This window comes from Zonotrichia leucophrys, chromosome Z (assembly GCF_028769735.1).
Source record: "Zonotrichia leucophrys gambelii isolate GWCS_2022_RI chromosome Z, RI_Zleu_2.0, whole genome shotgun sequence".
Taxonomy (NCBI): Eukaryota; Metazoa; Chordata; class Aves; order Passeriformes; family Passerellidae; genus Zonotrichia; species Zonotrichia leucophrys.
Window position 1 is genome coordinate 11,266,138 of NC_088200.1, and position 14,445 is coordinate 11,280,582.

Here is a 14,445-nt window from a genome sequence, read left to right on the forward strand (position 1 = left end):
TCTATAACACACTATAAAAATTTCTGCTTATTAAATGCTAGTAACAGCTGAAATTGACAATAACCTTAAATAAAACCAAGAGAGATGCAGCAATTAAAAAAAATTCTGCGTTATCTAGTAATTAAAATAAATTATTCATGGATTGTAATTCAACTTCATGGATTGTATTTTCATTAGACGTGCAACTATTATTACTTTTTACAACTGGGCAACAGTAGCAGGTGTCTTTAAATCTGAAGTTTGGTAACCTATAGTAAGACAGTTACTTGAATAACTATTAGGGTTACATTCAAGTTACTAAATGAGATCATATTCCAGAGTATCTTATTTCAAATCCCCATATGGTGAGGATTACATACTCTGCTAGAGCCCTATGCAAAATCAGAATTATCCTGCAGAAAGAACAGCTGCAAAATTCTAGATTTTCTGGCTGGTAGAAGCAGGTGTAGCTAGAAAATGGGAAGAGGGGAAGGAAGTGAAAGGTGAAAGGTGGAAATCATCTTGCCTTTATTCTTGGTGTAGTTGATGCTTAAAATATTTTCAGTGTAAGCATTTCTGTTGTACTAACATGACTTAAAAGTGATTCCCTAGTACTTGTTCTGTTGAACCTGCTTTGTGAAGAGAAAGGAAACATAAAATTCTGTGTTACTTCTTCAGAACGTATACAAGGAGATAGAAAAGTTTGAGAAGTCTATGACAGGAAATGTCTCTGCAGTACATGGCCATGTGACCAACAGGTAACATTTGAATACCAATTTTTTTAAGAATAGGCAGGATCTGCCGGGTGTCTGCTATGTGGACAGCTACTTAAAGAATAATGTTTCTTTTAGTTCAAACTATGATTATCCTTTGAGTGAATGCCACACTAGCCCTGATTTCAGGTTCAACACAGTTGCAGTGTCTTGAAGTTACCTTTAGTTAGTAGGGAGAGCTCAAGCTTCCTTCACTACGTTTTGTCATGTGTGCAGCAAGGAAAGGCTTAAAAGTCATTTCTCTGTTCATTTCAGTCATTGGGTCTGTAAGGTCAGTTACCCTTGCAGCAAGGTAGGAATGGTTGTGAATTTGCATACACAGTAACATGTTCCAAAGGGAAAAGAAGTAACTTTTATCCTGAAACTTATCTGTATGTTGATTTATTTGTTCATTAATTGCCATTAATTTTCATTCTGCCACCCCTGGTAATATGCATGCCCTACTCAGAAGATGTGACACTTTTGCATACTGCTGTGGATATTTCTGTGTGTAAACTTGTGATTAATAGCTGCAAAACTACTCAGAGTGTATGGTCATATTGAGGCGTAACCCAAGTTTCTTTGGCATTCTGTGAGCCATCCTAATTTCCTGTTTCTGTGGAATTTGGCTTTCCATTGACAAAGAAATTAATGATTAGTTGGCCCAAGTCAGTGCTGAAAACATCCTCTGGACTTAGTGGACATTGTCAGGAAGTAGCCACAGAGCCCACAGAGAGATGTTCTACATTTGTTAGACTTGCACATAACTATAAAGGCACCTGTGTGAAAAGACCCATAAGAATGCTAATTCCAATCTTTCTTTTCTTCAATCAGTGATATGCAAGAATTATTGCAAACACAGAAGTTTCCAGAAGCAAATCTAGAAACTATACCAGCGACAAGAACTGAGCTGTTAAATATTTATTCAGATGATGAATATTTAAGGAAAATTCAAAAACGTGTACAGGAAGATACATTTGCTAGAGAGCAACGAGCAAAGAGACGACGAAAAATGCTAGTGGATCAGTTAGCAATACATGAGATTCAAGAGGTGGGAAATTGTATGCTAAAATACATAGTCCATGTGCATTCAATTAGTAATCTAAAATGTGCTTACGAATATGAAACCAGTACTTCTGGATGGCTAAATAAAATTTGAAGGGGATAAAGGGACTTATACACACTTATGTCTAAATATCTCTTTTATGTTAATCTCAGAAAAATATGAAAGGTTGGCTGTTCTTCATCACCACCCTTACAGCATACATCATACTTATAAACTTAAAAGAATGAAATTAGGCCAGCAGAAAAAAGATTATTAAAAATCTACTGCAGGCCTGCCTTCTATTCCCTGCCTCCCTCCCCCAAAAGTTGGACAGCCTCTGCTATCAAATTGTATACTGGTTCTAAAGAAGACTCTTATTTAAAAACAACAAAATATAGCATTCCTTGTTTGAAAACCTGTATTTACAAACGTGTCATAGGAAGGTTTTGATCTGGACTCATGAATTCTGAAATGGTTGTGCTGGGAGATATAAAGAATCAAAATTTTATTTGCAGGTCAGAGATTTGGTGTTTCATGTGTTATGAAATACAAGATGTGTCTCTGGAGAATGTCTGTGTTGTGTCTAAAAATGAATGTTGCAGATCATTGCATTTAAATCCTGTCCCATAAAGCACAAGGCTTTTATGGTTCTTCACACATTACTCCTTTAAAAAGCAGCTTTTAGATTACTAATTTCACAGATTGTCTCTTTTATAATTATTCTATCAAAACACAGCCTTGTAACTTATTGGGTTTTTTTTATTTCCTGGTTTTTTTTATTTTAGTATTTCCCTGTAAGTTCCTTATATGTGTTGAACATATATAGCTGAGCCTATCTCTATTGCTAATACTAAAAATACTAGTAATAATAATACCTCATAATAGCAGCATTTCAGATGTGCAGTATCTCTGAAAATATAAATTATTGCACACATATATATATTTTTAGAGCCTTGACACCTAATGTCTGGAAATTTTTTGGAAATGTTAAGAAAAAGTTTGTTGGGGTAAACATCTAGAAGCTAGGTGCTGCTCAATGTCTATCACAGTCATATTCTTGAAAAACACCAGTACTGACTTGGAAAGGTCCATCTTTGCATAAATTCTGTCTCAGAGTTCTTATTCAAAGAGATTTATATCACGTTCTTGTTGATATGCATAGGCCATGAACAAGTTTTGCAACCCCCCTGTCTGAAATCACCGCAGTCCCAAAACTGGCTCTTTAAGCACTCTCAGCTCTTGCAGCCCCTGCAGTGTGGACCAGTGATTCTAACAGCCATAGCTACTGGCCTCCAGAGCACTTGGTGGATACAGCAGCTCAGACTGCCTCCAGAGAGGCTCCAAATCAAGTGAAAACTAGCAATAGTGTTCCTTGCTTCCCAGGAAGAAAAATCAGCTTTGCTATACGAACAATTGAAATCGCAGACTGCAGGAACTAGAAGGAGAGACAAATTAGCGTTTGACTGAAACAGTAATCTGACCATATCAGAAAATATATTTAGTGGTAATTTGGTCCTGAATTAACAGAGGAAAAACTGTGTTGTTGGAACTTTGTGAGATTTCAGACATTAGAGGTTACTTAAAAGAAGTGGGAAGCAAACAGAAGTATTTTCTTTTAAAAATGAATGAATATATAAAATAGTTCAAGATTGCTTTTTCCATCTATTAAGTATTGAACCAGAAAGGGTTTATTGACTGAAATTGCAGCTGTTTATGTGCATTCAGGTCTGAGTTTTAGCTCCACTGCATAAATCTTGAACATGGCATGGGATCATTTAGAGTGGAAGGAATTTCATCCCTTCAGAGTGCTGTAATGTGTTTTCATATTTATAAAAGTTTATTAAAATAATCTTGTTCAATTTTTTGGTTTTTTGGTACGCTGCAAGGTGGAGCTTTGGAGAGAAAATACTTTACAATTACATTGCAGTACTCTAGGTGGAGCACAGCATGACAGCATGATGCCAGTCAGATTTTCATAGGCAGGTGTTGAAAGTATTTGACAGTTGTGTCTTCATGCCAACTGAACCTTTATCTCCACCATTTCAACAAATTATTGGTGATTTGTACATGCTATTTTTAATGCTCTGTTCAGATTTTATGTCTCTGATTAAAAAAAATTATCAGACATAATTTACTATCAGCAGTAAATTGAGAATATGAAAATGGGAGGAGAAACAAATTGTTGCTACCTTATTACCTGTCAATCCTATAGATTTGTGTGTGCTAAGCTCCAAGTTTTGGTCATAAAATGGTCATTTATGACTGCACAACAGCACAGAAATGTCTCACCTTTATGTAAATCAAACAAAGAAATAGAAAAATAGAAGAACATGATATAGTAACTATGTATGAGCTACACAAAACGTAAACACGTTAATGTTTGGCCACTGGATGCCACTGTTGTCTTAAGTAGGTAAACTGAAAAAAGCGTCTATTATGCTTTCTTAGTAGTAATTTTTCAAAGTATTACTAAGTTGTCCTATTTGTGATATTTATGATTTCTTCCAGCACTTCACAGTTCTCCGTGGAGATGTTGATAGAAAATGTTAGGTCACAAACTTTTTCTACAGTTTTTATTTTCTGTCCTTGTATGTTCAGAAGTTTCAAAACTTTCCAGCCTTTGGCTTGAGTACTTTCTGCATTCCTTTTTGTGTGAAAGATAGCTACTAATGCTGCACTCCTCCATCCAATGAGGATCCTTTTGGAAAGTACGAGTTTGGAGTTCTGAATCCTTATTTGTCTGTTGTGAAGTTTTGAGTTAATTGCCTTTCTCTTTTTCTTGTTCCTGAAGAATTTCCTACTGGCTCTCTTTAGGCCTAGTGAGTATGACAAAGTATTTGATAACTTAAAATACTGAAGTTCTCTTCAGTTTTCTCACTGAAAATCTGTTTTGTCTGCTGTGAAGTGTTCTAAAGGAGCATCTTCCAATTTCCTTTATGAAGAGGAAATTCACCTAGAGAAGGTGTTTTAATTTCTCAGTGGACCAATTTGCACCATTCAGTTGATGATTTGAGCATGACAAGTTAGGGTTTGAGCACTCTGTTGGGGGGTGGCTCCTTCAATTCCCTGCCAATAAGGAATTCAATATCAGTTTTCTACTAGTGAAGGCTTATTACTGCTGTAATAATTTGTGGTTGAGGGTAAGGAGCAACTAATGAAAAAAATTAAGGATATTTACTTGCAATAGGAAGTAAATTGTGTAACCTCTGCTCTTCTTTGAAATCTTAATTGAAATACTAAGTACCATGAAACAGTGGATAGAATTGAGGCAGAAAAGGGCACTGTACCTCCTGTTATTGCCTTGAGCTCATGAAGGTAAGAGAAAATGGACAGATTAACTCTTCAGTAGGCAGCAGTATTGGAAAATTTCATCACCTGTGCTGTATTAAGTGACACAGGGAGTGAAGTTGCTATGACTGCATTGTTTTCCATTGGATGTATGATGATAATTCCCTCCATAGGCAAACAATTTAAAAATAGTATGCTACAGATAAAGAACAAAAAAAGACATATTTGAAATGACGTCTTTATTTAGTGAAGTTTTGTAGAGATAATATAGCATCCAGGTGAAGGACTCTATGATTAAGGCCTGAGATGAGTGCCCATTTTTAATGGGGACTGTCTTGAGACTCAGTACTAGGAAAGCAGAGGGCAAAGCGCACATTTTGTTTAAAATAAGGAAAATATTAAGATATTTTTATAGTAGCTTAATATTTTCAAGACATCAGAATTTAATTAGAAGGTACTTATTTCTAGGGAAAGGAACATAAAAACTATGGAAAGAGATTTACATGCTTGTTTGTTTGTTTAGCTTCTCCCCACCATCAGCATTAAATATCTAAATTATTTAGAAAGTTCTTCTCTTATTATTGCAACTGTTGCACTCATGCTTTGCATTAGAATTCTGTTACAGGTATCCTGGCTCCATTCTGTAGGACAGATATAGATCTCTTCATAGAATTTTTTCATAGATAATGTCATATACAATCAAGTTGGATTTTTCATTTATAGGTGAAGTTACATAAGGTATTTTGCCCTCTCTGTCACAGACAGCTGATAAAAAAAAACAGATTGAAAGAAAATAATTGATTTTGATACTTTATTTTAGTGTATTTTTTTTTAATTATTACTGACTGACTTTACTTGTACCACTGTTTTTAGGAGAATGAATTTGAGATCTTCAAATCAGATCCCAGTTTAAGTTTAAGTCCTTAAATTTGAGTAGATTACATAGCAGTTTTGATGCATCAGAAGCAAATATTCAGCATATCAGAAATTTCCCCTAGAATTCTGCTGTAGCATTGGTATTTGGCATTAATGCTTATAAGGCAAGCTGATGTTTTTGTTCAGGACTCAAATTGAGTTTTAGACTGTGATAGTAAGGCAAAACTTGATGTTAGATTAAGCATTAGTTTAGATACCAAGAAGAGTCTGTAGAAGTGTAACAGTGAAAAGGTACTATTATGTTTCAAGAATACTTTAAAAAATAGCAACTCACAGCCTTCAAAATGTCTGTGCATACAGACCACATCTCAAGCAATAGCTCAGAATGATTTTCCTTTTGTACTGCATAGTATATTATTTTCATGTCCCATTAAGGACACTGGAACTATTACCCAGAAGTCTTGTATTTTGCTCAGTTTTGAAAAATTTTTCCTCATTGTCCCAGCCAGCTGAATAGGGAAGAATAGAGAATATAATTACCCAATTCCCCCAAAAGAAGAAAAAATTTCAAATCTGTAGAAAATAGATTGCTCAAGGATGCTGAAGATTATGGCTGAGAGTAGGACTGGTGAGTAACAGGGTTAAATTAATGATTTGAAGAAAGGGTATATATTCAGATAAGAAGCTGTTATTTGAAATATGCTGCGGTTTCTTTGCTCATGAGAAATAACTACATTAAAATAGAGTTAGTCTGACCAGATGTATTTTTACTGGGTATCTCAGTTAAGACATATTTTGAATTCTTACATAGTTTGTGCAAATTGTACCAATAAATAGATATTAATGTTGTTCTGAATTTATGTCCCATGTAAGCAGGTGAATGCCATTATATGACAGCATTTCTATTTCTCATATTAGACACTGATGAGTTTTCTAGGAAATAGTTTATCAGCTGTGCTTAGTACTATTATTTTTTAATCTTTTAGAAGGTTTACCGGGAGGAGCAGCTCATTTACAGGCTAATGAAACAATCTCAGCATGAGCGAAGGATTGCTGCTCAACTCATGCACGTTCGGCATGAAAAAGAGGTGATAAGGCAAAACAGAATTTTCAGGGAAAAGCAATATGAAGAAAGACGGCGGAAGGAGTTCCAGGAAGCCCTTGACAGAGAAGCGGTAAAAGATTGATCTGTGAATTGCTGCAGGAGTGCTAGAGTACCTTCCTGTTACAAAATGGAATTTGTGTTGCTAACTGTTAGACTTCAGGACTTTTCTAGGGACATGATGATTTAGTGATAAATACATTCTTTTGTCCTTGTTCGAAGTCACAGCTATAAGCGATAAGGATGTAACTGTAACTGTGGAACTGAGTGCATTTTGTACTGTGTTAGAAGTCTGGGGGAATTTTGCAGTGAGAAAGAACAGCTAATCTACCCGATCCAGTGAAAGCTGGGCCTGCCCACGGCAGCAGGTTTGAACTAGGTGTCCTCTAAAGGTCCCTTCCTACCCAAACCATTCTATTGTTCCATGGTCCTGTAATAAGGGATAAAGCTGAGTAACTGAAAATCTGATTTTTCTTCCATATTGATTGTAATGTCTTCATAGGAAGACTTCTCTGTGTGCTGAGTTTTAAAAGACACAGTCTCACAGAGGCAACAGGACAATAACCTAAGTTCCCATTTCAGGAATCATGTTCTTAATTTCATTTAGATATGATCTGTTAAAGTTTGTTTTTGAAAAATGCTGGAGTAGTTTCACTCATGAGCACTAATTTCTGCTTTGAAGCTTTAAGTTGATTAAAATGACTTATAATTCTGTGGAAAACTGCCAAGTGCTATGCTCATGGTAGGCCATAATGTAATGCTAGAATTTTTTTTCTCCTGTCAAAACCGATCAGCAAATACAAATCCTCCAACACAGGTGGAATACTATGTAATCAGCAGCTATAGCTTTTGATCACATCATCTCTTTAAGTATGCTTTCAGCCACCACCACAGGGGGTGGTGATGGAGCACGCCACTACAGGAACTACTGATAATTTTCTACCATGACCAGAAATCTTTCAAAGATTGAACAACATTAATAATATGAAATTATTTGAAGATCAGACTCTAGTAAGATAAATTGCCTGTTCTAAACCGGTTGTTACACTGAAAGCTGCAATTTCACTGCCCTCAAGGACTGAATATGTCTTAATCTGTTATTCATAAAAGAAGTAATGGGCTTCTCCTTTATTTTATTCTATTTTAGAAAGCAAACAAATGGGAATTTACAGAGTGAATAAAAATGCTTAGATTTGTTTATGTGTTAGTCTGCCTGCTGGCTATGCAACTCTGGTGAGAATCAAGCTGTTCTAGTTTCTTAAGTTAGTTTTCATTTTCGGGACTGTGTACCTCTGCACTTTCATTTTCATTGCAGTCTCAAATTTTTTCCTTAAAAACAATTCTAGGCTCTTGCAAAGCAAGCAACTATTGATAATGAAGAACAAATAACCAGAGAAAGAAAATACCATGAGAAAATTGCTGCTGAAAGAGCTCAGGCACGCTATAAAAAGCATTATTCTATGTGTTGGGAAATGATAGACCAAATCATTGATATATCGACAAAAGTAGGAGAATATCGTCAACTGACAAACAAGTGAGTATGTAGCTGCTCGGCAAAACTAACAGCTGTTAGGCTGCATTAATCAGACTTGTTTAAGCATTATAGCAAATTATGTAGTTCTCAGATATTTTACATGGCAGCTGTAATTAGTTTGAATGTGAGAATGGTAGCATTATTTTTGTGTGTGGATTGACTGGTGCGTAATTCAGAGTGAACTAATGCTACAGCCTTAGCATGATTTCTTGAAAACTCAACTGACTTGAATTCTTAGGAGACCAAAATCCACTAGTGCCACAGTTGGTGGAACTGCTGATTTCCTTTCTTATTAACAAATTCCTTAGTTAAAAGTTAAAACAGAATGGTGCTCATCTCATCCTAGTTTGCTTCACTAGGTGAACACTTCTTCAGAATAATACAAACAGGATGAATTTCCCAAGTTATATATGCTGCTTGGAGTATCAATTGAGTCCAGGTTCTCCTGAGTCCTCCATGCTATGATTCCCTCTTCTGACGTGCCCTAATTACACAGGGTTTTTGAGAAGGTCCTACAAAGGCAGTAATCTCCAAGTGCCCATGCTGTAGAAGTGTTTCAAATATTGTGGAGTGGGGAGTTATTGCTGTGGTTCTTTTATTAATACTCAGTGATTTGACTGTGGGTTTAGACTTACAGTATTAGAAAATATGCCAAAATCTTATTGCTTTTTAGTGTAATTTTACGTTAAAATAATAAAAGTGTAACAATATGAAATACACATGATTATTTAATAGAAATTATATAAATTTAGGCTTATTTAGTATATGGTAAAATAGTCAACCTAGGCACATAGTTTAGTGAAATTACTAACTAAAGAAAAAGTTTAATTCATATAATTCTGAATTAATTTTGACTTTGAGGAAAAAAATATTCTATATATTTTTTGGTAAGGAGGCTTTACAGCACAAAAGAAAGAATATTTTGGGGCAGGCAAAAGTAGCAATAACAAAACTGTTACTACACAGCTCTGCTGGCCAAATATTGTGTGATGACACATTTGTGAAAACACTGAAGCCTACAAGTGTCTACAGCTGTCATAAAAGGAAACAAACACTTATAAGAGGCTGTAATAATTACAGGATGCATTATAAACTATAGCTAGTTTAGCATATGCTTGTTTCATGATTGGAATTCTACTAAATTTGGGTACACTATTGGATGTTGTCAAATATCCAACCTTCTAATTTTTGTTTAAAACTGTTTTTTTTTTCTTTTCCCTTTTTTCATTTTTATGCAGCCGTGTTCCACTTAAACTGATGCTGGATTGGAAGGAACTTTTTTTTAAAGGAAAACCAATATATGAACAAGTCTCAATTCAACCTTTGTCAGATGAACCTAGCCCAGAACAACTTGTAGAGCTGAATAAAATCAGTCTGTTAGATGAAAAAGATTATGGTGAATACAAGGTACACCAAACTGATAAGGCGTAATGGAAGATAATACACCTTGCTTTTTCAAAATCATAAACTTCATGTTGTGATCTTGCATTTTGTTCTATTACTGGTTCTGTTGGCAAGTTTAGACAAGCATTTTCTTTTCATTGCCTGATGTTTTGTATGAAAACTGCATTTGATGTTAGTAGGAGTTATAATTCCGTTCTTATGTATAACCTTGATTATATTTCATGAGTTGTAGGACCAACATGTTAATTGCAATGCAATGAATTTTCAGCTAATTGAAATTTAAAGGTATAGTTAATATTACCAGATTGGAAAATGCAATGGAATGTAACCAGTAAAAACAGTAAAATGAAATACCAGAAATGTTACAAAACCTGAACTCTTAATTTCAGCAATTTTGAGGGAAAGCTTTCTAGCAAGATGTATTGGTTTGAGTGAACTATTTGTTTTAATACAGTAACATTTTTTGGAAATTATTAGAAATGGCTGACATTTTTCTTAATCTTCTGTTAGAATACAAGTAAATATTTTTCACGGTATATTAACTTCATCAACTTTTCAATACATCAGTGTTATTTCAAAATTGAAAGATTAAGGGTTGATGGTTTCTTGTTAAAATGTGTTGTACAGTTTTTTAAAAATTATATTCATGGTTATATTAATTAAATCCCACTACATATTTAGACTTTTCAAATAGCCTTGTGAGTAGAATGTGACAAAATCATGGCAAATACTCAGTCTTTTTCTTGTTGGGGATTTAAAAATACAATATATGTTTAATTTTTTCTACATCCCGAGCCACTTGGTACATTTTTGTTTGAGTATAGATGTCCATTATGAGTTTCTGTGATGAATGCCTGAAAGCTCAACATACTGTATTCATTTTTAACACATGCTTTTCTGATTTATCTCTTTATAAGGTCCTAATTCACAGCATACCAATTCATGTATGAATTTTATTATTATTTTCTTTGGTGAAAAAAGGGTTATACACAAAGTCAGCAAGAAGGACATAAAAGATAGGCAGGAAACAAAGAGCACTAATGAAAAATTAAGTTTTTCAGTCATAGTTTTGTTTACATTATGAAGTCTCAGTAATCTTCTATAAGTGTAACATCACTGAATGTCAGAAAAATTTATTGATACATTTAAGGCCTCTTTTTTCCTGCCAGGCTATTTCAAATTATTTCGTATTTAACTTATTCCCAGATGTTGTTAGTCTTATGCCTTTCTGAATCATTATTAATCAAAAACTGGCATCATATGACATGTGAAATTGTTGGCACCAGTTCATTCTTATGTCTTCTAAAAACCGAAGTGAACAGCTAATTCTTTCAAAGTCTTGCTTCTAGATAAATTTTTTTGGCTGGTCATTCTCACAATGTTTGTAGAGATTTTCCTAATGTTTATGAAAAAAACAGGCAGTTTGGCATCTCTCAAGAATACCTTGCCTACATTAGGCATACCAGCTAAAAGTGTCAGGTGTATTTGATAAAATACAAGAAAATGCAGTGCCATCAGTCCATTGCACATTACATATTATATTTTATTGTGAGAATAAGTTTTTGAAACTACCATGTTATAAGTTGTGGCTAATCACTTAATAAATTAACACAATAGCCAAAAACCAAGCTTAGCATTAGGTACTGCTGGAATAATTGCTGGTTTTGTTCAAAAGTACTGACCATGAATTACATAACTCCCACGTGAATGCCTGAAAACTTGTTTCTGAAAGGTAAACTATTTTACCTCATGAGAGGTACAGTCCAGCTGTCCTCTGGTTAAAAGGGTCAGATAACTGAAAAGTGGGGGAACCCATTCCACTTGGAATTAATTTTTTCTAGAGGTCTAATAGAATTTAAAGAACTGACCCTTCTCTACCTATAGGTTTAAGGAAAAATCATCAGATAGTGCAAGTATTTGGGTTTTGTTAAGGATGTCTTTTCAATTACACATGAAGAAGTATGTTTTCTGAGAGATGATAGAGAGGGGATATGGTGCAACCCAAAAATTTTTATTTTATTTGTTTATACTTATTAAAAATAAGTGACTTCTAATATTAATTTAAATTTATTTTAGACTGATAATTGGTTTTTTTGTTCTAGTAGACATGTTCAAAGTCAACATTGATCATGTTCTACTAGTAAAATGTATGCTATGGCAATACATGGTCCAGATAGTAAATTCAGAAGAATGTTGCATATTCTACCCAGAACATTAGTTCAAAACCTTATCTTTGAGTGGAACTTTAGCATGTTTACTTCTGTTGATGGTGATGAAATATTTAATTTATAGAATGACACAATGGTTTTGATTAAAGGCTTGTGAAGGTCATTTGCTTAAAGCAAGGCCAGCTTCTGAGTCAGGTGAGTTTGCTTAGCATCATTTGGTCAACTTTCAATTATTCCAAGGATAGACATTTCACAGATTCTCTGTGCAATCTTTTATCATGCTTTACTAGTCTCATTGTGAACCAGTTTTTTCTTCCTTTTTACCTGCTTGGAATGTTCCTGGCTGAAATCTTTGACTTTGCCTTCAAAGCTGTGTTGTGCACCCAAAATGAAGAGACAAACTAGAGTCTTATGGAAAATATTATTAGTCTACACATTTCCAAACAGCTGTTTAATATTCTCCAACCAAATGAATATTAATACAGGACTAGTATTATTCTGCATACTAAAATATCTTTTAGATTCTTGCAGCATAAACTCCAGGACAGCTGGACTTTCCTTATGCTATGAGATGTGAAACTGGAGTACAGTTCTGTGTTCCATTCTTTGGACTACATTCTTTCATTCTTCCAGTGTGATTTTCAATAAAATTATCTTTACTACTAAAACCTATTAAATCATACAATTGATAAATTTCCATTTATCTCAGGGTAGATGAACTGGAAGTTTCTGCTCGATATTTCCGTCCCTTAATGAAGTTTGAACTTGTTTGAGTTGCTGGCTTTGGTTTGATTTTTTTTTTCTCTCTATTGAATGTGTGTTAGGCATATACATACATTTGAAATCTTTATTAATGAAATTTTCAGAGGTTTAAAAGTGATACTGGGCAATAATGTTGCCCAATTTTAGAATGCAGAATATTAGGATAGTGAATTTCTAGTACAAAAATCAGCTACTGATTAATTCTATAATATTGGCGAAATTAATTTTCATGTTTATGGAATTAAAGAAGTGATATAGGAATCTGTATTAAATTTGCTCAGCAAAGTTCTGGTACTGGGGAGCTGCTGACGTGGCTTCTCTGAGAGTCTGCTGAAAGCTTCCCCCATGTCCCATGTGTCAATGCCAGCACCGACTCCAAGGTGGTCTCGTCACTGACCCAGGCTGAGCCAACCAGGGATAGCAGTGACAACTCCGTGATAAAATATTTAGGAAGAAAAAAAAGGTTTTGTGCAGATGTCAGAGAAGAGAGGAGTGAGAAGGTGTGAGAGGAACAGCTCTGCAGACACTGAGGTCAGTGGTGAATGACGAGGAGGAAGTGCTCCATGCTCTGTTGTTGAGATCCTACCCTAACCCATGGAAGCTCATGGTGGTGCAGAGATCCACCTGCAGCCCCTGGAGGAGCCACAGCAGAGCAGCTGGGTGTGCCTGAAGGAGGCTGGGAGCCCATGGGAAGCCCGTGCTGGAGCCGGCTCCTGGCAGGAGCTGTGCCCTGTGCAGAGAGCCCCTCACTGGAGCAGGCTCCTGGCAGGAGCTGTAGCCTGTGCAGGGAGCCCCTCACTGGAGCAGGCTCCTGGCAGGAGCTGTGGCCCATGGAGAGAGCCCCTCACTTGAGCAGGCCCTGGCAGGACTTGTGACCCCATGGGGATCCCATGTTGGAGCAGCGTGTTCATGGAAGGCTGTACCCCATGAAAGGGACCAAGTTGGAGCCATTTGTGAACTGTAGCCCATAAGGAGGACTCAGGGTGGGTATATTGGTGGAGGACTGTCTCTTGTGAGAAGGACTGCATGCTGGAGCAGATGAAGGTTCCACACTGAGGAGAAAGCAGCAGCAGAAGCAACATGATGAATTGAACCTAACCCCCATTCCCTGTTCTCTTGTTCTGCAGGGCAGGAGGAATTACACAAATTGGAATAAAGTTTAGCCTGGAAAGCAGGGAGGGCTGGGAGGACGATGTTTGTAGGATTTGTTTTAGTGCTCACCATCCTGTCTGATTTTGATTCATAGTAATTTCAACCAGTTCCCCCAGGTCGAGTCTATTTTCGAGTCTATTTGCCCATAGTGGTAACTGGTGAGTGATTTCTTCCTGTCCTTAACTTGTGAACCTTTTGTTGTATTTTCTCTATGGCATCCATCCAGAGGCAGAATCACAGAATCTATGAAAATGTTTATATAAGTACTTGTCTCTCAACTAGTTATTAGCGAATATTGAAAAATATTTAATGATTATGACATATTTATAGGTTTTAATGAGGTTCTATTCTAAAAACTATGTTGTTATTGAGTGCTATTCAAA

General features: G+C 35.6%; 1 protein-coding gene across 6 annotated transcripts in view; it reads left to right on the forward strand.

Annotated features, from left to right (window-relative positions):
- Nucleotides 1–14,445, forward strand: part of SPEF2 (sperm flagellar 2) — a 74,500-nt gene that overhangs the window by 11,338 nt on the left and 48,717 nt on the right. For 5 of the 6 annotated variants that reach the window (XM_064735458.1, XM_064735461.1, XM_064735459.1 and 2 more), the window contains 5 exons: nucleotides 658–737; nucleotides 1,566–1,782; nucleotides 6,927–7,115; nucleotides 8,389–8,576; nucleotides 9,815–9,983. In XM_064735458.1, coding sequence (XP_064591528.1) covers nucleotides 658–737; nucleotides 1,566–1,782; nucleotides 6,927–7,115; nucleotides 8,389–8,576; nucleotides 9,815–9,983 — 843 coding nt within the window. The remainder of the gene's footprint in view (nucleotides 1–657; nucleotides 738–1,565; nucleotides 1,783–6,926; nucleotides 7,116–8,388; nucleotides 8,577–9,814; nucleotides 9,984–14,445) is intronic. The other variant, XM_064735462.1, reaches the window with a different exon arrangement.